The sequence below is a fragment of the Jaculus jaculus genome, chromosome 6 (genome assembly GCF_020740685.1).
Source record: "Jaculus jaculus isolate mJacJac1 chromosome 6, mJacJac1.mat.Y.cur, whole genome shotgun sequence".
In the NCBI taxonomy this organism is placed as follows: domain Eukaryota; kingdom Metazoa; phylum Chordata; class Mammalia; order Rodentia; family Dipodidae; genus Jaculus; species Jaculus jaculus.
Genome location: NC_059107.1, coordinates 153,975,937 through 154,000,562, shown reverse-complemented (window position 1 = coordinate 154,000,562; position 24,626 = coordinate 153,975,937). Strand labels below are relative to the sequence as shown.

Below are 24,626 nucleotides of genomic sequence, written 5' to 3'. Positions count from 1 at the left end.
TCACTCTGTCTTTCTCCTCCCTTCTCCCGCAAAGGCCTGAGTCTGATGAACACAGTTGCAGAGATCTTTCTTTTTTTAACCTCTTTATTGACAACTTCCATAATTATAGACAGTAAACCCCAGGTAATTCCCTCCCACAAATCCACTCACCATCATGTTCCTTCCCCCTCTCAATCAGTCTCTCTTTCATTTTGATGTCACCACCTTTTCCTCCTATTATGAGGATCTTGTGTAGGTAGTGCCAGGCACTGTGAGGTCATGGATATTCAGGCCATTTTGTGTGTGGAGGGTTACACTGTAAGCAGTCCTACCCTTCTGTTGTCTCTTCCATTCTTTCCACCACCTCTTCTGCAACGGATCCAGGGATCTTACATTTCGCATGTGCACTGTTAACTCCTGGTTGACTGTGAAAGCTAGAGGTGTCGAGTGTAATCCCTGGAGTCACCACTGAAAAATACAACAGGGAGCCAGCTGTGGTGGCTCACACCTATAATCCTGGCACAAAGGAAAGTGAGATAGGAGGACTGCCATGAGTCTGAGGCCCTAGTGAGTTCCAGGCCAACTTCAAAAATACCAAAGAAAAAGCCAGGCCGTGGTGGTGCATGCCTTTAATCCCAGCACTAAGGAGGCAGAGGTAGGTGGATCGCCATGAGTTTGAGGCCACCCTGAGACTACATAGTTAATTCCAGGTCAGTCTGGACCAGAAAGAGACCCTACCATGGGAAGAAAAAAAAAAAGGAAAGGGCTGGAGAGATGGCTTAGCAGTTAAGGCATTCACCTATGAAGCCTAAGGACCCAAGTTCAATTCTCCACGTCAAACGTAAGTCAGATGCACAAGGTGGTGCATGCATCTGGAGTTCATTTGCAGTGGCTAGAGGCCCTGGAGCACCAATTCTCTCTCTCTCTCTCTCTTTCTCTCTCTCTCTCTCTCTCCCTCTCCCTCTCTCCCTCTCTGTCTCTCTGTCTCTCTCTCCCTTTCTGTCTCAAATAAATTAAAATAAAAGTAAAGGAAAAATGCAAAAGGAATCACTAGAACCTGGAAGATGACTCAGTGGGCAAGAATATATGCTGGTTTCAATCAGATGTTCCCCCACACACTCATGTCTCTGAATGTTTGGTCCCCCATTGTACAGGCTATACTTGCTGAAGCATGCATGGTACACCACAAACTGTAAGCTGGCTTGTTCAGTGAGACTCAATCCATCTCTGGACTGGAATCTAGGAGCAATTACCCATCCTGTCTTTGTATTGCCTCACTTAATCCTTCCCAACAGGAGGCTAATATTGTGAACAGTTCAATTTTGGTTTGTTTGGTTTTGGTTTTTTTCTGGCCTATTTTTTTTTCTTTTTAATATTTTATTTATTTATTTGATGGGGGGGGAGAGGCAGATAGAAAGAAAGAGCACGCCAGGGCCTCTAGCCACTGCAAATGAACCCCAGATGCATGTGCTACTTTATGCATCTGGCTTACACGGATCCTGGGGAATCTAACTGGGGTCCTTAGGCTTCACAGACAAATGCCTTAACTGCTAAACCATTTCTGCAGCCCTTGTTTTTATTTTTCAAGGTGGGGTCTCTAGCCCAGGCTGACCTGGAATTCACTATGTAGTCTCAGGGTGGCCTTGAACTCATATCTATTCTCATACCTCTGCCTTCAGAGTGCTTGGATTACAAGCGTGCACCAGCACACCGGGAAGTTTGGATTTTTTAGTCAAGACTCAAGAAGCTACAAGCCACTTTTATTCCCTGTATTGTCCCTTCTGCCAGTGACACTCCAGCAAACTAAAGAGTCTCAGACTAACCACACCCCATCCTTGCAGGCCAGCAGGAAGAACACAGGACATGCTGCCAGATGTGGAAACAGATCTGCCTTTATGTCTGTCTGGCTGCGTGTCCTGTGTAAGGTTCCTGACATCTCTGAGTCATTTGCTCATGTGCGTATTAAGTATATATTGCCAGCTCCATCTCACAAACCAGAAAACTTTTCAGTTTTACTAAACTTTTTTTTTTTTTTTTTTTGTAGATAGAGTCTCACACAGCCCAAATGGGCCTCAAACTCACTATGTGGCCAAAGATGACCTTGAACTTCTGATCCTCCCACCTCCATCTCCTGAGTGCCAGGATGACAGACATGTGCCACATCTGGTTATGCTGTGCTAGGGACCAAACCCAGGACTTTGTACAGGCTACACTCTACTAACTGAGCTATACCCAGCCCCTTTCTTTTTTAATTTCTTTCTTTTTTTTTTTTTTTGTTTTTGTTTATTTTTTAAGATAGGGTCTCACTCTAGCCCAGGCTGACCTCCAACTCACAGCGATCCTCCTACCTCTGCCTCCTGAGTGCTGCGATTAAAGGCATGTGCCATCACACCTGGCTCCAGCCCCTTTGTTTGTTTGTTTTTTGAGACAGGGTTTCACTGTGTAGGCCAGGCTGGTCTTTAATCAAAGCAATCTTTCTGCCTCAGTCTTCCACGTGCTTTGTTTAGGGGTATAGGCCACCATACCCATCCAGCCATGCTGGCTCTTACTTTAGATAGTTAAGGACATGTACAGCTGAGCTGTTTAGCACACCTTTCTGGGATGAGTCTGAGTTCTGCCACCTGCCTTGGTTCCTAGCCTCCAGCCTTCGCAGCCCTCAGTTTCTTCACCTGTAAAATAGGATTAGTTACAATATGTTACTTACTGTGAGGATAAAATGAATTACTCTGGGAGTGATGGCATTGAGGTGAGCACTTGACAGAGGCAAGAGGACTATTACACACACACACACACACACACACACACACACACACACACAAATAAGTAAATAACCAAGAGTTTAAATAGGCAAAGTTCCAGAACAGTGAGCGGCCCGCAGTAAGGCCCACAAGTGTGTTGGCCATTGTTTGTTACGACGAAGGTCCCCAGCTCAGCACTGGTGCAGCATGCTGCAGGCAGAAGCGCACCAACGTCCCAAAGGCTGCTGGCCTCTCTGGGCTTGCTCCTTGGGGCAGAGGAGGAGTTTGTCAGCCACCACAGCTCATCTCACCCGCAGCTGCTCCTCTTGGAGGACAGAGAAGGACCAGTATCGACGTAGTAAGACTGGGGGAAGAGGAAGGACCTGGCTCCTTCTCCAGCCCCTCGCCGCTGCAGGGGCCACCCTGCCCTGCAGAACCCCAGTGGCCAGCTCTGACTCCCAGTAACACACAAGGGGCCTTGCCCCACAGCCGGCAGGAGCTGGAATCGGTCTGCTGTTCCAGCCTACACTGAGGGGCGAGAGAGGTGGTAGTGTGTGCCCACCTACATCACAGCCACAGCACTCAAGGAAACATTGTGTGCAAAAAGCTGGAAACACAGCACACATGAATAGTAACCAAGCCAATTCCTTGGCTCTGGGAAACGTAAGTCACCATTCCAGATTGTGTTGCATCGGTGTTTAAAGTGTCTCTGAATTGCCATCAGGTTGGAAACTAAACAAAGGTCCTCTAGGGACACCCCCTTGGGGGTCCCCCAACCATTTCTCTATATATATAATTTGGGGGAGCTGGTTGCTCTTGTAGCCCTGTCCAGCAGGAATGAGGGAGCCTGAAGTCTGGGCTGAGTCAGCCAGAGGATGCTTCCAGAACCACATCGCCATCGTGTGGACGCTTCTGTTTACACCACGCCGCAAACCCGCACCCAACCGGGCTGGGCCAACCGTGACTTGTGCTGGCTGGCTGGCCCCTGGGAGGCTAGGAAGGGAGACAGCAGTCTAGAACCATGGCAGATCCTTCTAACTACAGCACCTTTAAGATGCCATCTCCTACTCTGCATGTCCTGGGCCTGGTCTCCATGACTCCCCTGCTGGAAGCTCCAACAGCCCCAGTCTTGGCGGGCTGTGGGACACAATGAGTCAATGCCTGCAGGAGGCCGCCAGCACTGCCAGGCATTTGGTAACATTTCAATATATCAGTAGCTTCCAAGCCTTTCACCTTGACCCATAGTAAGAAAAACATTAAAAAGAAAAACATTTAAAGGTCAAGTGTGACAGCTAGCATGATGGTGCATTCCCATGATCCCAGTATTCAGGAAGCTGAGGCAGGAGGATGACAAGTTCAAAGCCAGCCTGTGCTACATAGTAATACTATGTCTTTTTTTTTTTTTTTTTTTTTTTTTTTTTTTTTTTTTTTAGGGCTGGAGAGATGGCTTAGCAGTTAAGGCATTTGCCTGCAATGCCAAAGGACCTCAGTTCAATTCCCCAGGACCCAGATGCACAGGGGGGGGGGGATACATCTGGAGTTCATTCGTGGAGCTGGAGGCCCTGGCATGCCCATTCTCTCTCTCTTTCTCTCTCAAATAAATAAAACGTATTTTTAAAAACTTTTGAGGGCTGGAGAGATGGCTTAGCGGTTAAGCGCTTGCCTGTGAAGCCTAAGGACCCCAGTTCGAGGCTCACTTCCCCAGGTCCCAGGTTAGCCAGATGCACAAGGGGGCGCACGCGTCTGGAGTTCGTTTGCAGAGGCTGGAAGCCCTGGCACGCCCATTCTCTCTCTCTCCCTCTACCTGTCTTTCTCTCTGTGTCTGTCGCTCTCAAATAAATAAATAAATAAATAAAATTAAAAACTTTTGAGGAGGCTGGGTGTGGTGGCACATGCCTTTAATCACAGCACTTGGGAGGCAGAGGTAGGAGGATTGCCCTGAGTTCAAGGCCACCCTGAAACTACATAGTGAATTCCAGGTCAGCCTGAGCTACAGCAAGACCCTACCTCAAAAAACCAAAAAAAAAAAAAAAAAATTTTTTTTTTGAGGGTTGGAGAGATTGCACAGTGGTTAAAGCACAAGGTCTAGTGAAGCTTAAGGACTCATGTTTGATTCCCCAGTACCCACATAAGGCAGATGCACAAGGTGGCACATGCCTCTGGAGTTCATTTGCAGTGGCTGAAGGCCCTGGCACACCTATTCTCTCTCTCACTCACTCCAAATAAATAAAATATTTGTTTTATTTTTATTTATTTGGCAGAGAGAAAGAGGCAGCTGGTCATGTTTCCAGGCCCTGCAAGCTTTTCTCTGTGGCATTGTTGGGGACGCTTTGAGGTCCCAGGGGAAGCGTGGTCACCTGTGAACCTGCACAGGCCTGAGGCCTTTCCTCCATTCCCAGTGACATCGGCAACAGAAGTCTTAAGCACCCACATGTCCCAGGCTGTTTTTTGTTGTTGTTGTTGTTGTTTGTTTGTTTGTTTTTTGCCACTGCAAACAAACTCCAGATGCGTGCGACCCCTTGTGCATCTGGCTTACGTGGGGCCTGGAGAGTCAAACCGGGATCCTTTGGCTTTGCAGGCAAACGCCTTAACCGCTAAGCCATCTCTCCAGCCCCAGGCTGATGTTCTTAACTCTGCAAATGCAGGGACTTGCGCCATTTCAGCAAACCAGGTCATTCCCACTAGCTAGACCTTTCCTCACCATCCATGGCCTCTTATGCCTCTGTGAACACATTGGTGCCCGTTTCCTCTTCTACACGTCTGTATGCTTTCTTTCCTCTACGTAGTAGAACACTGCTCTTCATGTCTTCTCTGACCCGCATCAGTTCCTTCTCGCTACCAATTTGTAACTCATCATATCGCACTGTGCCTTCTGAGAGTAGGGCGCTTGTGGCTGGCACTCATCTGCATATGTCTGGTGCAGCGCCTGGACCATGGAGGACATTCGATAGAAGTTTACCACATGGAGTGGGTTCTAGTCAGAAAGGGTCATGTGCCTTGTCCAAATCAAGCAATAGGTAAATTGGCAGGCCCCGGTCAGCCACTTTCATTTCAACCTGCAGTCCTACTAGTAGGAATGGCCTGGCTTGCTGAAATGGCTCATGTCCCTTGTGTTGGAAGGTTTTCTCGTACTCTCCACTCGAGGAAATGCTATTAGATAGTTCTAGAGCATGTCGGGTCCCCTTTCCTGTCTCTTCAGTGGGGATAGGCACGCACTTCTGTTTCTCTGTGCATCTGTCAACCACCCCTCTCCCCACTGTTTTACTCATTCCTTGCTGCCTGCCCCACAGAGTTCAACTGAATTGCTGCCCTCAGGGCTTGATACATTATGGAAGGTGCTCAGTGACTGTGTGTTCCCATCAGCAGAGAGCAGTGACCCAAGTCAAATCTGTGGACTCCAGGTTTACTCCCCACCCATCACGTTACATGGCCCCATTGTTCCGTTCTCAGCCCTCTGCCATGTGAGGAAAGGTCTAGCTAGTGGGAATGACCTTCCCGCTCATCTGGGCCACACTGTGCTTTGTCCTCTATCCAGTTGGCAGGTCCCGGGACAGGATGTTGGAATCCTTGGACCAAGCACCCTTGCCCTGGCCAGTCGCTTTCATGTCAGCCTTCCACTTAGTAGAGTCCCCTGTTCCTTGGCAGGCAGAAGGCTAGGTTAGGTCTGGGAAGTCACAGCCTCTCCTGCCTCTACCCTCACCCAGGACAACAGCCCATGGTGGATCCTCAGATTCCCTGGATCTCGAGGTCAGCCCCCTCGCCACAGCTGTTTGTGATAACACCAGATGCCACCTGGCAGGGGTGTTCCCATCCTGCTCCTTTTCATATCGTGTCTCCAGCACTTTTTCTTCCCAGCCATCCGTCCATCCTCATCAGCGTTTTCAGAGAAATTTCTAGTGAGCCAATTTCCATGTTTCATTCATGCTCTGAATTCAAAAACAGAACCCGTCCTGCTTGTCCTGTCCACCGTTGCCTGTCCTCTGTTGACCCCAAGCTTCTCATCTGAGAAACAGGAACAAGATGCCTTCCTCAAAGGCTGTGAAGTGGTGGAAAGAGCAGAGTCTGGTTGCTGGCACAGTGTCAGTTCCTGAAGCCTGGTGGTATGCCCTTCCCTCCTTCAGGGAGACATAAGCAGCAAGCCGAGCCCGCAGCAGGCTGCCAACCAGCCCCTCAGCTATTTGGTGGCTCCTATGTCCAACCTAGGCTGACTGATCCTGTCAGAGTCTGTCTCTGTTACCAGGCAGGCTCAGGTGCAGGTTAAAGCAAAGGGAAGAAAGACAGGACTAAGCTTTCAGACTGTGGGGTACAAGTCTTCAGTGGGTTTATAAAGTCAGTGGAGTGGGCTGTGATCAGTTTAAGGAAAAAAAAAAAAATGCCGGGCGTAGTGGCTCACGCCTTTAGTCCCAGCACTTGGGAAGCAGAAGTAGGAGGATCGCTGTGAGTTTGAGGCCATCCTGAGACTACAGAGTGAATTCCAGGTTGTGTTAGTGGTTTAGTGGTGAGCATAGCTGCCTTCCATAGTGAACAGCCTGGGTTAGAGCTTGAATCCCCCCCCCAAAAAAAAAATCAGAATAGAGTTAAAACTATCCACATGTGCTATATGTGACTAGTAAGTGCTTTGTGAGACATCTGTTGCTGTATGTCTGTCTGCATGATCTCTGTGTGTGTGTGTGTGTATGTATGTGTGTGTGTGTGTGTGTGTGTGTGTGTGTGTGTGTTTGTTTTACTGGGACTGAACTCAGGGCCTCACACATAATGGGCAAGTGCTTTTTCATTGAAATGTTTCCCCAGTCTTTTTTTTTTTTTTTTTTTTGAGGTAGGGTCTCGTCTAGCCCAGGCTGACCCTGAATTCTCTCAGGGTGGCCTCGAACTCCACCCCCGTAGTGTTGGGATTAAAGGCATGCACCACCATGTCCAGCCCGAGGCAGGGTCTCTTGCCTCAAACCCAATTAGTAGTCCAGGCTGGCCTTGAGCTCCTGATTCTCCTATCTGTACTTTCCAAGTGCTGGGATTATAAGTATGGGCCACCATACATGGTTTATGCAGTGCTGGGAATCAAATCCAAGACCTTGGGCATACTAGACAGGCACTGTAACAAACTGAGCTATATTCCTACATGTAAAAAGGTATTATTTGGAGCTGGAGGGATGGCTTAGCGGTTAAAGCATTTGCCTGCAAAGCTAAAGGACCCAGGTTCAATTCTCCAGGACCCATGTTAGGGGCCCCCATGTAAGGGGGCACATGCATCTGGAGTTTGTTTGCAGTGGCTGGAGGCCCTGGCGCACCCATTTGCTCTCTCTCTCCCTCCTTCTCTGTCAAATAAATAAATAATAATAAAATGTTTTGAAATTTTTTTTACTTTTTTAATTAACAATTTCCATGATTATAAACAATATCCCATGGTAATGCCCTCTCTTCCCCCACTTTCCCCTTTGAAACTCCATTCTCCATCATATCCCCTCCCCCTCTCAATCAGTCTTTTTATTTTGATGTCATGATCTTTTCCTCCCATTATGATGCTCTTGTGTAGGTAATGTCAGGCACTGTAAGGTCATGGATATCCAGGTCATTTTGTGTCTGCGGGGGAGCACGATGTAAGGAGCCCTACCCTTCCTTTGGCTCTTACATGCTTTCCACCACCTCTTCTGCAATAGACCCCGAGCCTTGGAAGGTGTAATAGAAATATTGCAGTGCTGAGCACTTCTTTCCAGCACCATGATGCCTTCTGAGTCATCCCAAAGCCACTACCATCTGAAAAGAGAAGATTCTCTACCAAAAGTGAGAGTAGCATTAATATAAGGATATGAATATTAAGAGAAAGGCTTACTGGGAAGTTTGATAAGCATAGTATATACATTTATCCTGACATCAGCAGATGTTACACCCCTAGGGCTCATGACTACCCCTGTTCTAAGTTTTCAGTATCAGGGATGTATTCCCTCCCATGGAGCAGGCCTCCAGTCCAATTAGAGGGCAGTTGGTTTCCAGTATGACAGACTTGCCACTTTTACACCTGTTGGCTCATTTGGCCTCGCTGGCCAAACATAAGGCTTGCAGTGTCCACTGTTGAATATTTTCACTGGTGATTTCTCTCTTTCCCATCGAACTGCATGCAGAATGACTTCTTCCATCTTTCTGTCAGCTGGTCTACAGGGAGGAGGTTATCAGCTGAGATCCAGCAGGATTTCTCAGTGGCCTTGCAGCCCTATTTTATTTTTGTGTTTTTCAAGGTAGGGTCTCACTCTGGCCCAGGATGACCTGGAATTCACTAGGTAGTGTCTGGGAGGCCTGGAGATCTCTGCGGGATCCTTCTACCTCTGCCTGCCGCGTGCTGGGATTAAAGGTATGCGCCAGCACGCCGGCTGCTGCTTTATTTTAACGCATGCACGGGGGTAGGTATGTGTATGGGCATGCATGACAACAGGAAACTGAAGCCCTTAGGGCCCTGCGCCCTTCTACCCTCCGGCCGTCTAGCCGGAGCCTCACCCCCACCCGCCCCTCTCTCCCTTGTCCCGTCCCCTCTTCCGGTCCCCCCTCCATGGATCCGCCCACCTCTTCCGGTTCCGCTCTCTCAGCTGAGCCTCCTTCCGCCATCCCCATTGGCCAACGGCACCGAACCATTCTCCTTGAAAACGCAGCGCGAGAGGGAAGCGTCGTCCTGGGAGCGCGGCCCGGAAGTGACGCCCGCCCGACCGGAAGTGACGACAGGCGTGCCCTTGACGGGCGGGGAGCGCCGGCCGTGCGTCCCGCCGCTCGCGCCGCCGGGAGGTAGGGAGCCCGTGGGGGTGGCTCGAGGGGCTCCCGGGCCCGGGCGCCCTGATTGATGGTGTCGGCTTTCCCCGCGTCGCCCCCCTACACGTGTGTGTCCCCCCCTTTGGGTTCCCTGCATACAATTACCCCTTCTTTCGTGGTTCCTCCTGTCACTTCGCCTCTTGGTTCCTCCTAGAGTTGCGGTCCCCCTATCTCTTAGACCTTTGACAGCTCCCCTTTTCCTTTCTTTATGGCCTGTTAAAACTTAAAAAAAAAAAAAAAAGCATGGAGCCCGCGTGGTGTCTTATGCCTTTAATTCCAGCACTCTGGAGGCGGAGGGAGGAGGATCGCTGTGAGTTCGAGGCCACCCTGAGACTACAGAGTGAATTCCAGGTCAGCTTGAAAAGCAAAGCAAAACAAAACAACAACAACAAAAAAATGAAGCCTTTATTGTTGTTACTTTTGTTGTTTGAGGTAGGGTTTCACTCTAGCCCAGGCAGACCTAGAATTCCCTTTGTAGTGTCAAGCTGACCTCAAATTCACAGTCCTATCTCAGTGTCCAGGGTTCTGGGATTAAAGGTGTGTGCCACCATACCCAGCCAATTCATTTTTTTTTAGACAGGGTGCTGCCATGTAGCCAAGGTTGGTCTTGAACTCAAGATCTTCCCACCTCAGCATCCCAAGCCATGGGATTACTTGGCCTGGCGTTTAGGAAGTTAGATATTACACTATTTCGTGGCATTTTGTTTCCAGCCCAGCATAACCTGGTTGCCTCTGTTACTCGCATATCCCTTTGTCTTCCCAGTGTTGACTTCCTGCAGTGAGCCCCAGTGCTTCTTGCCTCTTTCCATCACAGATGGCTCAGCGACTTCTCCTGAGGAGGTTCCTGACCTCAGTCATCCCCAGGAAGCTCCCTCCAGGTCGATGGACTCCGCCCACCTCCACCACCCTGCCGACCCCACAGTGCAGTCCTGGGGGCCTGACACCATCCAGCCCAGCCCGCACGGTATTCACCACCAGAGTCTGTTCAACAACCTTCAACATCCAGGATGGTCCTGACTTCCAAGACAGGGTTGTCAACAGCGAGACTCCAGTTGTTGTGGATTTCCATGCGCAGTGAGTCATTGAACAATGGGTTTTTCCTGAATGAGTATCTATTGAGCACCTGCTATATCCCAGGGCCATGTTCAATACTTTTTTGTTATTGTTTGTTTTTTGGTTTTCCTAGGTAGGGCTTTCTGTAGCTCAGGCTGACATATAACATGCAGTCTCTGGATGGCCTGGAACTCAGTGATCCTCCTACCTCTGCCTCCTCAGTGCTGGGATTAAAGGCGTGTGCCACCAAACCCAGCTTTAATACTTATACATAAACTCATTGAAAGATTGGTAAGCTCTAGTCCCTATCTTTAAGAAGGATGAGCTTGGCAGGATGGTGCGCACCTTTAATTCCCGGGCTCTGGGAGGCCAAGGTAGGAGGATCCCTGTGAGTTGGAGGCCAGCCTGAGACAACATAGCTAATTCCAGGTCAGCCTGGCCTAGAGGGAGTCCCTACCTCAAAACAAACAAACAAAAATGGGCTGGAGAGATAGCTCAGCAGTTTAGGCGATTGCCTGCAATGCCTAACAACCTGGGTTCACTTCCCCAGTGCCCATATAAAGCCAGATGCAAAACATGACCATAGTGTCAGCTGGCTTTCAGTGTATGAGTTCCTAGCCTTACAGATAAGTTTGTTTTATTTTAATCTCTCGCCTATTAAAACTGTGGAAAGGCTGACAAAAAATTATCTGTGCCACCATAGTGATGGTTAAGTAGCAGGGAGGATCACTGAGTTCGAGGCCATCCTGAGAGTACATAGTGAATTCCAGGTCAGCCTTGGCTAGAGAGAGCCCTACATAGAAAAACCAGAAGAAGAAGAAGGAAAAAAAAAAAAACTATGGCCTGGGTGTTAGTATTTTAGTTTGCCCTTCTTCCATTTTCAGACCTTTGGGCCTGGCTAGACCCTTGATTTAAAAACTCCAGACATAAAGCCGGGCGTGGTGGCACACACCTTTAATCCCAGAACTCAGGAGGCAGAGGTAGGATCACCATGAGTTTGAGGCCACCCTGAGACTACATAGTGAATTCCAGGTCAGCCTGGGCCAGAGTGAGACTCTACCTCGAAAAACAAACAAAAATCAAGACATAACTTAGAATTAGGTGTCCTGGGAGGAAACAGTATCATCAGATAGAAATTATGAGATTTGGGGCTGGAGAGATGGCTTAGCTAGTGGTTAAGGCACTAGCCTGCAAAGCCAAAGGACCCAGGCTTGATTCTCTAGGTCCCACATAAGCCAGATACACAAGGTGGTACATGTATCTGGAGTTCATCTGCAGTGGCTAGAGGCCCTGGCACACTCATATTCTCTCTCTCTCTTTCTCTGTCTGTCTGTCTGAAATAAATAAATAAATAAATAATTCAAGAAATCATGAGATTTTTCTGAGCAAGTCTCAAGGCTCTTTTGCTTTTTTTTCTGGTTCTTTTTCTGACTCAACTGGTCACCTTGGACAGACTGTTTGATAGTGTTGTGATAGGAGGTAAGGTCTTGTAGTCTGGGTGTTTTATTTTGTTTTGTTTAGGGTTTTTCTTTGGGGGGAGGGGGTTCAATGTAGGGTCTCACTGTAACCCAGACTGACCTAGACTCATTCTGTAGTCACAGGCTGGCCTCAAACTTAAAGCTATCCTACCTCTGCCACCCAAGTGCTGGGATTAAAGGCATGTGCCACCACACCTGGCTTCAGACTGAGTTTTTATAAAAAATAATTTTATTTATTTGAGAGAGAGAGACACAGAGAAAGCGAGAGAGAGAATGGGCATGCCAGGACCTCCAGCCACTGCAGATCAACTCCGGCCACCTTGTGCATCTGGCATACGTGGGTCCTAGGGAATTGGACCTGGGTCCTTTGGCTTTGCAGGCAAGTGCCTTAACCACTAAGCCATACTTGGTTTTTTACTGACTGATTTAAATACCTGAGTAGATAATTTTTTGGTACGTTAGATGTTTTAAGACGGTCTCCCTGTGTAGCTCAGATTGGCCTTTGACTTGCAATTCAACTGCTTCCACCTCTAGGTGTGTCCCAGCACACCCAGCTCCTAGAAGGGCTGAGAAGAAAGTAGGAGTTGTCAGTCAGGGGTTTTGGGAAGGCAGAATTATTTTGCCCTCCTTGTATAGCAAAAAAATGTCCAAAATCAAGGTCAGTGGGCTAATACCTCAAGGACATGGAATGCAGGTTCAGATTTCACTCGGGGCCAGGCACATCTCTGTACATAGAGATGGCAGCGCAGCACCTGTCTCTGAAGAGCTTCCCTCACACAGAGATCCTAGTGTGGTCAGGGAGTGAGAGCAGCTGATAGGGGCTGAGGGAACAGAAAACAACCTTGGGTGGAAGGAGATGCTTTGGCCAGCTGTGGAGTGTGACCCCAGCTGTGCCTCTTTCATTTTGTTGTGACTGCGTTTCCCTCTTCCTTACTTCCTTATTCCTACAACAAAATATCCAACCAGAAGCAACTTAGGGAAAGAAAGTTTATTTTGCTTATAGTTTGAGAGGGTAGAGACCGCCATTTGGGGAAAGTCTGGCAGGAGCAGGAAACGTGTCACATCTTTACATCAGCAGGGAGGAAGTAGAGAGACCAGCAACTAGAGCTCAACCGTAAAACCTCAGGGCCTGCTCCCAGTGGCACACTTTCTCCAGCAAGGCTCCTCCACCTCCGAAAGGCTCCCCAACCTTCCAGAGCAGCAACACCAACTAGAGGTTAAGTATGTAAACACACTAGTCTGTTGGGGACAGCTTTTGCAATTAAGCCAACATAACTATGTAGCCTGGGCTGGCCTTCAGCTCCTGGTCCTCCCACCTTCCCTTCCTGAGTTTGGGATTGTGGGAATTTATGAGAATGCACCACCTGCCATGATAGGGCTGACCTGGAATTTACTATGTAGCCTCAGGCTGGCCTCAAATTCAGTGATCCTCCTACCTCAGCCTCCTGAGTGCTGGAGTTAAAGTGCCCAGCTAGCTGCACTTCTTACCACTGTGTCATCTATATGAGCTTTCCAGTTTGATGGTCCCAGTTTCTTTGGGAGATGCCTTCTCTTATGGGGTCTCTGCACAGAGTTAGGAAGCTGTCTGTGCAGGGACTGGCTTTCTGCAGACACTGCTGGCCATAGGTTTTTCTACCCTTAAAAGATTCTCAGAGCCTGGCATGGTGGCACATGCCTTTAATTCCAACACTCAGGAGGCAGAGGTAGGAGGAGAACTGTGAGTTTGAGGCCAGCCTGAGACCACAGAATTTGAGAGAGAGAGAGAGAGAGAAAGAAAGAGAGAATGGGCATGCCAGGGCCACTAGCCAACGCAAACAAATTCCAGATACATGCAATGCACTGCCTTGTGCATCTGGTTTACGTGGGTCCTGGAGAGTCGAACCAGAGCCCTTTGGCTTTGCAGGTGAGCACGTTAACTGCTAAGCCATCTCTCCATCCTTTTTTTTTAGTTTTTAAAAAAGGTTCTCAGAGCTGGAGGGATGGCTTAGTGGTTAAGGCGTTTTCCTGCAAAGCCAAAGGTCCCAGGATCCACGTTAGCCAGATGCACGAGGAGTCACACACATTTGGAGTTCGTTTGGAGTGGCTGGAGGCCCTGGCATGCCCATTCTCCCTCTCTCTCTCTCCCTCCCTCTTTCTCTGTCAAATAAATAAATGAAAGAGGTTGATATTGTATATATTTAATTACAATAATTGTAATGGGGAGGTAATATGATGGAGAATGGAATTTCAAATGGGAAAGTGTGGGGGTGGGGAGGGAGGGAATTACCATGGGATATATTTTATAATCATGGAAAATGTTAATAAAAATTAAAAAATAAAAAAAAATAAATAAATGAAAGATTCTCAGTCTGTAGAACTCAGTATCTCCCCAAAGGCTCTTGGGAGAAGGAGATGGAGCCATGGGTACTTTCAGGACTGAATGTGTACTTTCTTACCTTCCAAGGTGGTGTGGGCCCTGCAAGATCCTGGGGCCAAGGTTAGAGAAGATGGTGGCCAAGCAGCATGGGAAGGTGGTGATGGCCAAGGTGGACATTGATGACCATACAGATCTTGCCATCGAGTATGAGGTATGGGTTGCCTGGAGGTTGCCAGAAGGTACCCAGGGTGGGTGGGGCGGTAGGGCATCATGGACGTCGTGAGGTGGCCAGTAAGTGGTTTGTCTGAGAGCATCTTTGTGATCATCAGGGTTGCAGTCCACGTCTTTTTTTTTTTTTTTTAATTTTTATTAACATTTTCCATGATTATAAAATATATCCCATGGTAATTCCCTCCCACGTCTTTTTGAGTTAGGTCTCTCACTGGCCCCTGGAGCTCACAAATTAGACTAAACTGGCTGGCCAGTGAGTTCCAGACCTCTGAGTACTGGGCATGGAACTTGGGTTCTTTTTTTTTTTTTTTTGGTTTTTCGAGGTAGGGTCTCACTCTGGCTCAGGCTGACCTGGAATTCACTATGTAGTCTCAGGGTGGCCTCGAACTCTCGGCAATCCTCCTACCTCTGCCTCCTGAGTGCTGGTATAAAGGCGTGCGCCACCACGCCTGGCTAGAACTTGGGTTCTTATACTTACAAGGTAAGCCTTTTACCCATGGAGGTTTCTCTCTTACCCCACTTTGATTTTTTTTTTATTTTTTTTTTCTCAATTTTATTAAACATTTTCCATGATTATGAAAAATATCCCATGGTAATACCCTCCCTCCCCCAACCTTTTCCCTTTGAAATTCCATTCTCCATCACATCCACTCCCCATCTCAATAAGTCTCTCCTCTATTTGGATGCCATGATCCTTCCCTCCTCTTATGATAGTCTTGTGTAGGTAGTGTCAGGCACTATGAGGTCATGGATATTGAGGCCAATTTTTTGTCTGGAGGGAGCACGTTGTAAGGAGTCCAACCCTTCCTTTGGCTCTTACATTCTTTCCTCCACCTCTTCCGCATTAGACCCTGAGCCTTGGAAGATGTGATCGAGATGTTACTCGGTACTCTAGTTACTTCTTTCCACCACCATGATACCTTCTGAGTTGTCCCAAGATCACTGCCATCTGAAAATAGAAGATTCGCTACCCAAAGTGAGAGTAGCATTAGTATAAGGGTATGAATATTAAGAGAAGTGCTTACTGGGCAGTTTGATAAGCATAGAATATATATTTATGCAGATATCAGCAGATGTTATACCCCTAGCGCTCATGACTACCCCTTTTTTAAGTTTTCAGTATCAGGGATGCATTCCCTTCCTTGGAGGGGGCCTCCAGTCCAATTGGAGGGCAGTTGGTTTCCACCATGACAGATGTGCACCTGTTGGCTCATTTGGCCTGGGTGGCCTATTAATAAGGCTTGCAGTATCCACTTTTGAGTGTCTTCCCTGGTGGTGTATCTTTCTCCCATTGAACTGCATGTAGAATGGCTTCTTCCAGCTTTCTGTCAGCTATATTTATTTTTATTTACTTATTTATTTGACAGAGAAAGGGGGTGGGGGGAGAGAGAGAGAAAAAAAAATGGGTATGCCAGGGCCTCCAGCCACTGCAAACAAACTCCAGACACACGCGTCCCTTTGTGCATCTGGCTAACATGGGTCCTGGGAAATTGAACCTGGGTCCTCAGGCTTCATAGGCAAGCACCTTAGCCACTAAGCCATCTCTCCAACCCCTGTTTTGATTTTCTGAGACAGGGTTTCATGTAGCCCAAGCTGGCCTTGAATTCCTTATCTGCCTGTCTCCATTTCTGTAGTGTTTGTATTACACCACATCTGGCTATGGGTCATTCTCTTATGTTGGGATGTTGATGTGTTCCTTTCTTTTTTCTTTTTTTTTTTTCCTTCCCAAGAGTTTGCCCTCACCTGTGTCCATGGCTCTCTGGAAGCTTCTTGTCCATTTTGCTCCTTGAAGTCAGCCCATTGCTGAAGTCGCTCCTTTTCCCACTGTACTGCTTATCCATTTTCCGGAGGCCCACTCTGACATCTTGGGCTTTTCTTTTTTAAATTTTTTTTTTTTTCCAGCCCCAACATTTTCTTTTTTAAATTTTTATTTACTTATTTATTTGACAGAGAAAGAGGGGGAAGGAGAGAGAGAGAATGGGCTCACCAGGGCCTCTAGCCATTGCAAACAAACTCCAGATGCATGTGCCACCTTGCGCATCTGGCTAACGTGGGTCCTGGGGAATCAAACCTGGGGTCTCTTGGCTTTTGCAGGCAAATGTCTTAACCAGTAAGCCATCTCTCCAGCTGGATGTATTCCTTCTTTCTCACCCTCTCTCTCTTCTACCTTCTCTTCTTCTCTGTGCACTTGCAATCAGAAATTGCTTGTGAGCCTACCATGTGCGTAAGAGCATGCGTGGATTCTGGCACAGATAAGAGGGAATCCCTGACTCCAACCATCTCCTGGTCTGTTGGGAAGCGTGTCAGCTACACAGGTGATTTGAGTATAGGGTGAGAAGAGGCCCTGAAGGAGGGGACAGGCTCCTCCTGCAGGGAGGTGGCCAGGCCAGGGAATGCTTCACAGTTGGGACCTCTGAGCTCAAGCATGGAGGACACACTGCGAGGAAGGAAGAGGGTCTGAGAGCGACATTCACAAAGACATGAGGGAGACAGGTGGGGTTCTCATGACTGTAAGCCAGCACTTCAGAGACCAAGGCAAGAGGAGGCTACAAGTTTGAGGCCAGCCTGGCTACTGGCTGAGAACCTGCCTTGAAACAAAAGCAACAGGAGACATGCAGGAGTGCGTCAGGGTGTTTGTGCAGCCATTGGGCACCTTGCCTCTGGTGCACAGGCTGTGGCCATGCACAACTCTGTCAGAGTCCCTGCCTTCGCGGAGCAGACATGCTAGAACTTTAAATCAGCCAGCCCACTTTTTATCTAACTGAGCAGGTAGTGAATATTTGAGGCTCTGTAGGACAGTGGTCTGTGCTGCAACCGCACAGCTGCACTTGAGGCCACAAACAGCTACAGTTCAACTGAGAGGCTGTGGCATGTTCCAGTAAGTGTTTACAAAAGTAGACAGTAGGCTGGGTTTGGCCAATCGGCCATAGTTCACTAGCACTGGTATTAGGTGTAGGTTGAGTGTCTTGACACAGATCAAAAAGCTTTAGAGGAGAGAGCCGGGCATGGTGGCGCACACCTTTAATCCCGAGCACTCAGGAGGCAGAGGTAGGAGGATCGCCATGAGTTCGAGGCCACCCTGAGACAACATAGTGAATTCCAGGTCAGCCTGGGCTAGATTGAAACCCTACCTAAAAAAAAAAAAAAGCTTTAAAGGGGGCTAGAGAGATGGCTAAGCAGTTAAGGCACTTCTGTGAAACTTAAGGACCTAAGTTCGACTTTACAGAACCCACATAAGCGAGATATGTATGGTGGCACATGTGTCTGGAGTTTGTTTGCAGCAGCTGAAGGCTCTGGAATGCCCATTCTCTCTCTCTGTCTCCCTCCCTCTCTCTCTCTCACTTTCTCATAAATAAAATTTAAAAAACATACTATTTTTTAAAAAAAGTTGTAGAGGGCTGAGCTTGGTGGTGTACGCCTTTAATCCCAGCACGTGGAGGCAGAGGATGGAGGATCACCATGAGTTCAAGGCCACCCTGAGACTATATAGTGAATTCCAGATCAGCCTGGACTAGAGTGAGACCCTACCTTGAAATACCAAAATAATAATAGTAAGCTTTAGAGGCTGGGCTTGGTGGTATACACCTTTAGTCCCAGTGCTTGTGAGGCAGATGTGGAAGGATTGCTGTGAGTTTGAGGCCAGCCTGAGACTACATAGTGAATTCCAAGTCAACCTAGGCTACAGTGAGACCCTACTTCAAACAAACAACCAACCAAAAAAAAAAAAAAAAAAAGTTTTAGATTTTGGAGCATTTCAGAAATAGAATTTTTGACCCAGGTGTGGTGGTGCACATCTTTAATCCCAGCACTTGGAGGCAGAGGTAGGAGGAAAGAATTAGAGTTTTTGGATTACAGACACTCGGCCAGTAAAAGCTATGCATGTGTCCTGGAGCTGGAAACACTTGTCCCCAGCACTGTGGATGAAGGAGCACACCCTGTAGTTGTAGTGTGGAACCAGAAAGTTGGGCAGCACTGCTGAGGGGGACATAGGAACACTTTAATTTGTTTTTAAAAGATGTATTTTTTTTTAATTTTTAATTTATTTATTTGAGAGCGACAGACACAGAGAGAAAGACAGATAGAGGGGGAGGGAGAGAATGGGCGCGCCAGGGCTTCCAGCCTCTGCAAACGAGCTCCAGACGCGTGCGCCCCCTTGTGCATCTGGCTAACGTGGGACCTGGGGAACCGAGCCTCGAACCGGGGTCCTTAGGCTTCACAGGCAAGCGCTTAACCGTTAAGCCATCTCTCCAGCCCTAAAAGATTTATTTTTATTTACTTATTAAAGACAGGGAGGGAGGGAGAGAATGGGCACGCCAGGACCTCCAGCCACTGCAGATGAACTCCAGATGCGTGCACCACCTTGTGCATCTGGCTTACATGGGACCTAGAGAATCGAACGGGGATCCTTTGGCTTCACAGGCAAACACCTTAACCACTAAGCTATTTCTCCAGCCTTTCTTTTTTATTATTATTATTGTTGTTATTATCTTATTATAAATTTTATTTATTTGCAAGCAGAGAGAGATAGAAGAGACAGAGAGGGAATGGGAACATCAGGGCCTCCAGCCAGTACAAATGAACTCCAGGCGCGTGCGCCCCTTGTGCATCTGGCTGGGCTACATGAGACCTGTCTCAAACAACAAACAAGCAAGGTTAGACTCACACCCCCTCCGCCTCCAAGAGCTTCTAGAAGACATCCAGCGCTTTTCACAGGAGGCACTGAGTCAGTGCGCACTCCCTCAGTTGTCTTCTCCCTGCCAGGGTCAATGCTTGTCTGACTCTTCACCCTTGGGCAGAGGCAGCTCATGGTGTCGTGGGCAACGCGGTGAGACAGCCTCGCTGCAAACCCTGCTCTGTCATCTTGGAGCACGCACCCAGCCTTTGAGCCTGCCTGCTCATCGCTCAAGCGATGCTGCTTGGGGTCTGCTGTGTGGCTCAGGGGCAGAGCGCATGTACGAGAACCTGGGTGCCATCCCCAGCACAGCGACAGATAAGATGACGCGATCTAGACAACGCCGGAACTTGCACCTCCCATCCCTGCCACTGAAAACACCCCTGCGTGACATTGGTCTCTCTTGTGTTCATCATCAACTTCCTGTGATGGCTGTGCTATGCCTGTCCTTGGATAGCTCTCAGCAGAGATGTCAAGTAGGTGGGTCAGGGGTAGAGGAGGAGACCAGACAGGGCCATTGACCTCAGCGGCCTTGCAAACAGCCTCACCAGTATTCACACTCCCGCACTGGCTTCACGGCGTGGGGGGTCTTGCAGCGCAGCCTCTCTCCAGCCTCAGTTCCCTTGAATCTGCCAGAACCAAGAAAGAAGCCAAGTTCCTGCTTGGCTCTGCTGTTCCCATTCCTGTCACTACCAGGGGAGCGCCCATCCAGGGGGCTTGCGAGGTAGCGCCGGCAACAGTGTTCACAGACCCCAGGCCTCCTGATTCCGAGGGAGACCTAGGAGCAGCAGAGTCCTGGCCTCCTTCCCAGGGTCCTGGAAATCCAGCTCCCTGCAGGCTGGTAGTCGCGTGTGAGAGTGGGCATGTGAGTCTTGTGTCTGTGTTGAAGACGTCACAGGAAGCCTTGATCAGTAGTAACCAGGCCTCAGTTGTCATGAGCACACATCCAGTGTATCTTCTACACACCCCTGTCCCAGCATGCACAGAGGCACACAGGAGCCTGTGGTAGAATTGCACAAGAGGGAAACTGTCCACTCTGAGCCACTTCAGTGAGTGAAAGGAAAGTCCTGCTTAGAGGATATGCAAGAAACTCAGCCACTCCTGCTTTGTCTTTGTGGTGGTAGGACTAGAACCCAGGGCTTCAGGCCCACTAGGCTGGCATTAAGCCTCACTCCAGCCACAGGCCACATCTTAAACAATAGCATAATGTGTGGTTTTTTTGTTTTTGTTTTTACATAACGTTTTTTATTACTTTTTTTTCTGAGACAGGATCTCATTGTAGCCCATGCTGGCTTCAAAGTCATGATGATCATCCTACCCTAGTCTCAAGTGCTGGGATCAAGGACATGAGCCACCTTTCTCAGCTTAAAGTGTTTATTATTTTTATATTTATTATCACTAGGTCAGGCCAGCCTTGAACTCACAGAGTTCCTTCTACCTTAGCCTCCTGAGTGCTGGGATTAAAGGCATGCACCACCAAGTCTGGCAAAGTTTTCATTTTAAAGGAACAGGATGTGATAGGGTGGAGTTCACTGAGCACCAAGGTAAAAAGTGCAGGGTTGGGTTTATGCTTTAGTTGTGTTTCCAGCTTCCTCACAGGCCGCTAGAGGGCGCAGGAGAACACCGGACGGCCTGGAGACTGGGAGAGCCTTGTGCTGGGCCTCTGGCTATTAATGCCTCCACCCATGCCAGAGTCTGATAAGGGCCGGAGCCAGCTGGGAGGCCATGATTGGGCACTTTCTTAGTCATCCCAGTCCGTCGTGCTGACATACACCCTCTGAAGCGGTCACCTGCCACCCACATCAGCCCCAGGACCATCCTTAAAAAGCCAGAGGTACTGACAGGAGTAGGGGCTGGGGGCATAGCTCAGAAGTAGAGTGGTTGACTAGCGTACTCAGGGCCCTGCGTTCAAATCCCAGGACCACCCAAAGAATAAAACCGTGCAGAAAATTAGGGGCTATGTCCTACCTGCTGGGTGGGTACCAGGTCTGGCTGTGCCTTCTCTTTCCTGACACGTGTGCAGGTCCGAACACCAAAGCTCAGCTTGACCTCCCAAGGTGACCCGGCCTCTGCCAGCCCTCTGCTGAAGGCAGAGCTGGCGGGTTTCTGTAAATTGACTCTCGCTACTTTGTAGTTAACGTGTGTAAGGGAAGTCTGTGTTTATCTTGTTCTGTTTATAAGGCTTTCTCAGATGCCAGGCAGGGGCCCAGCAGCAGGGAATGCACCATGCCAGGTGGGCCTGACCTCACCTACATCTCGTGTAATCTATATGGGTCCCGGGGCGCCTGGGCCAGTGCCTCACAGAGCAGGAATGCTGCCTTCCCATCTGCCTCCAGCCTAATAAATGAGCTTCGGATCATGTATGGCTGCACCCATCCCGTGCCATGCCATAGGAGGCTGCGAACATCGGCCCTGGCCGCCGTCCGAAGTACTTCTCATGGGACCCTGCGTTAGGCTTTTCCAGCATGGCCCTGTGCAGCAGGCACAGGGCCAGGCCCTTGTTGAGACTTGACTCACAATGTGGCATGTGGCCTTTCCATCCTCCGCTAGAAGTGCTTAGTGCTCTGTTTGCTGATGAGAGCTGAGGCTTGCAGTGATGAAATAAATGGTAGCCAAGTTCACCCGGTGCGGGGGGACTGGGTGAGTCAGTCAGTCCCAGAGCCTGCACCCCTGACCAGTCAGCTTTCTGTGCAACCCTTTGATTCTCGCCTCAAAGGCTCAAGGTAGTCCTTGTATAGGGGAGAGGGCTGTCAGGTTCACGAAGCAGCCTGCCATGCCTGGTGAGTGGCATAGCTGGGCGTCAGCTTCCCCTGGCCCCGGCCTGCAGCACATGGGGTGTTTTCATCTCCTGTCATATTGCAGCCAAACCACTGGGCCAGTGAGTCAGCCCTGTGGTTCAAGGAGGAGCATCGTGCTCTGCGCTGGCAGCGGGAGAAGCATCTCCAGGGGGTGGGCCTCACGCCCAGTGGACCTCTGCACCTAGGAAAGGGCTCCCTTCCTGTGGGGCCACCCATAGTCTTGGGTGGCCACCATCCCAGTGTACCCAGTCTTCTGCACAAAGGCTTGGGAACGGCTGCTGAGATACACCCGCCTCTCAGTGACTTGGACTCTCGTCCCTTCACCCAGGTCTCAGCAGTACCAACCGTGCTGGCCATCAAGAACGGGGATGTGGTGGACAAGTTTGTGGGTATCAAGGATGAGGACCAGCTGGAGGCCTTCCTGAAGAAGTTGATTGGCTGACAGGGAGGAGTACTGGCCGTCCTTGCCCGCCTGGGAGCCTGGCTGGAGAGGAGCCCAGTACAACCCACAGCCCTCTGCTGGCCCTCCCCAGACCTCCCCTCCATCTGATCCCTGGGAGCCTGGTGACGGGCCTGTGAACACGGGAGCTGGCAGAGGAGTGGTGCTGCTGCCAATCAGGGGACGTGGTCTCCTGCCCGCCTCTAGAGCCTGTTGTCTTCCCCTAACATGCAACATGCTGGAGGAGCCCCAGCTGGCCTGCATCTCCACGTCCCCCTCCACCTGAACCCCCGGCCGGGCGCATCTGCCTTTGGCATTTTCCTGTCCTGCTGCTGATTATGAAGAAGGAGGAAAGGGAAGCCAAACAGGCAGGAGTAATCTGTAATTCTCTCATTTCTTGTAGGTCTGTAACGAAGAACTTTATGTGCCCCTTCTACCTCCTGCTGTGAAGAACCTGTGTTAGGCCCTTGGTTCTTAGGGCGGGAGGCAGATCTGTGAACAAGTCAAACCAATAAAGCCAAGGTTTACACTGCCACCGGCTTTCCGTTCTGTGGGCTCTGGGCACTCAGGAGGGACTTTCCCAGGCCCACCTCCACCCTGTCCCCTGACCTGCTCCTCCTGTCACCGGTGCTCTTGTCCCCATGGCTGCTACTCGGGATGTCATGGCACACCGCCCCATGCTCTCCTGAGGCCAGAGCGAGTTGTTCCATTATCCAGATGAGGACCAGACTCAGGCATGCAGACGGGGTTCTCTACCAGATACCGTCGTGTGGGAGACCTGGATTCACCACTGATGCCGTCAGTCCTCCATGGACACTTCTGACTGGAAGTCCTAGGCTTGGGAGCCAGACCCCACATATACTGTTTCCTGTCCCGGCTCCCTTGGCTGTGGAGAAGTGTGCCAGGCTGACCAGCCTGCCAGGAACCAGCCTCCATCTCCCTCCCGAGGCAGAGCTGCCACTCTTACTTGGTGGCTTGTTTGAGCACCTGCCTCGTGCGAATGCAAGCACTTGGTGTTGGGGCCCCGACTCCCTGGCCGATGGCTTCTGCCTGTGGGGTTTCCAGGACTTCACCCTGCTCCTTAGACTTGCCTGAGCCAGGCTCACCCAGGGCCTGATGGGAAGCCTGCTGCTGCCCATGGCGCCTGAGAGACCGGAAGTCCAGGGACTGGAGAAAGAAGCCGGCCTAGCAGTGATGTCTGCAGCGGCCATAGCTAAGGGCTCAGAGGCAGCTCCTTGCCGCCATGTTCGTCCAGTATCTTCTGGGCACCAGTCCCTGACAAGACCCACAGGGTCCTCCACCTCCCCTCCACGTGAAACCCACTGTCATGGAGCCCATGAGTGGCCTGGCATTGTCTCACTGCATCTGTTTTTAAATACTTTGTTTTTATTTGAGAGAGAGAGATACAGAAATAGTCAAGTAGAGAGAGAGAACGGGTGCACCAGGGCCTCCAGCCACTGCAAATGAACTCCAGATGCATGCAACCCCTTGTGCATCTGGCTTACGTGGGTCCTGGGGCGTCAAACCTGAGTCATTTGGCTTTTCAGGCAAGCCCCTTAACCACTAAACCATCTCTCCAGCTGTCTTTTTTTTTGAGACGGTTTTATCCATTCCCATGCCAGTCTCTTAACATGCATTGTAGGCAAAGATGACCTGGAACATCTGACCTTCCCTCACCTCCTGAGTGATGGGGTTACAAGCATGTGCTGCTGTGCCTGTTTATGCAGTACTGGGGAATCGAACCCAGAGCTTCTGCATACTAGGCAAGCACTCTACCAGCTGACCCCGTGCCATCATCACAAAGTGTGTGCATGGTCTTGACCTCACAAGCCAATTGGGGAGGTCGTGTGGGCTTATTTTACAGGTCAGGAACCCGGCCAGGGTTGAGTAACTTCAGACACCCTGTGGGCAAGGAGCTGGGCCAGAACTCCGAGGCGGCCCTCTCACTGTACCGCACCGCCACTCCTTAAAAGGTACTGTTCACCAAGTACTTTCCACACACATTACCTCATTTAATTCCACTCTTGTGAGGCAAGCATTATTTCCGTATTATCAGTGAAACCAGTTCAGAGAAATTGACTTGCCTAAGG

At 49.6% G+C, this 24,626-nt stretch overlaps 1 protein-coding gene across 4 annotated transcripts; it reads left to right on the top strand.

The window, feature by feature from the left end:
• The first annotated feature begins 7,174 nt into the window (after positions 1-7,174).
• Txn2 (thioredoxin 2) lies at positions 7,175-23,071 on the top strand. 4 transcript variants are annotated; one of them, XM_045151451.1, is made up of 4 exons: positions 7,175-7,195; positions 10,324-10,583; positions 14,484-14,607; positions 22,426-23,071. In XM_045151451.1, exons 2-4 carry the CDS (start codon positions 10,324-10,326, stop codon positions 22,537-22,539), a joined length of 498 nt encoding a protein of 165 aa, XP_045007386.1. In that variant the 5' UTR covers positions 7,175-7,195; the 3' UTR covers positions 22,540-23,071. The 4 variants fall into 4 exon arrangements, with proteins under 4 accessions (XP_045007386.1, XP_045007383.1, XP_045007384.1 ...); XM_045151448.1 differs by lacking the exon at positions 7,175-7,195 and adding an exon at positions 9,405-9,485; XM_045151449.1 differs by lacking the exon at positions 7,175-7,195 and adding an exon at positions 9,478-9,575.
• Positions 23,072-24,626: the final 1,555 nt, after the last annotated feature.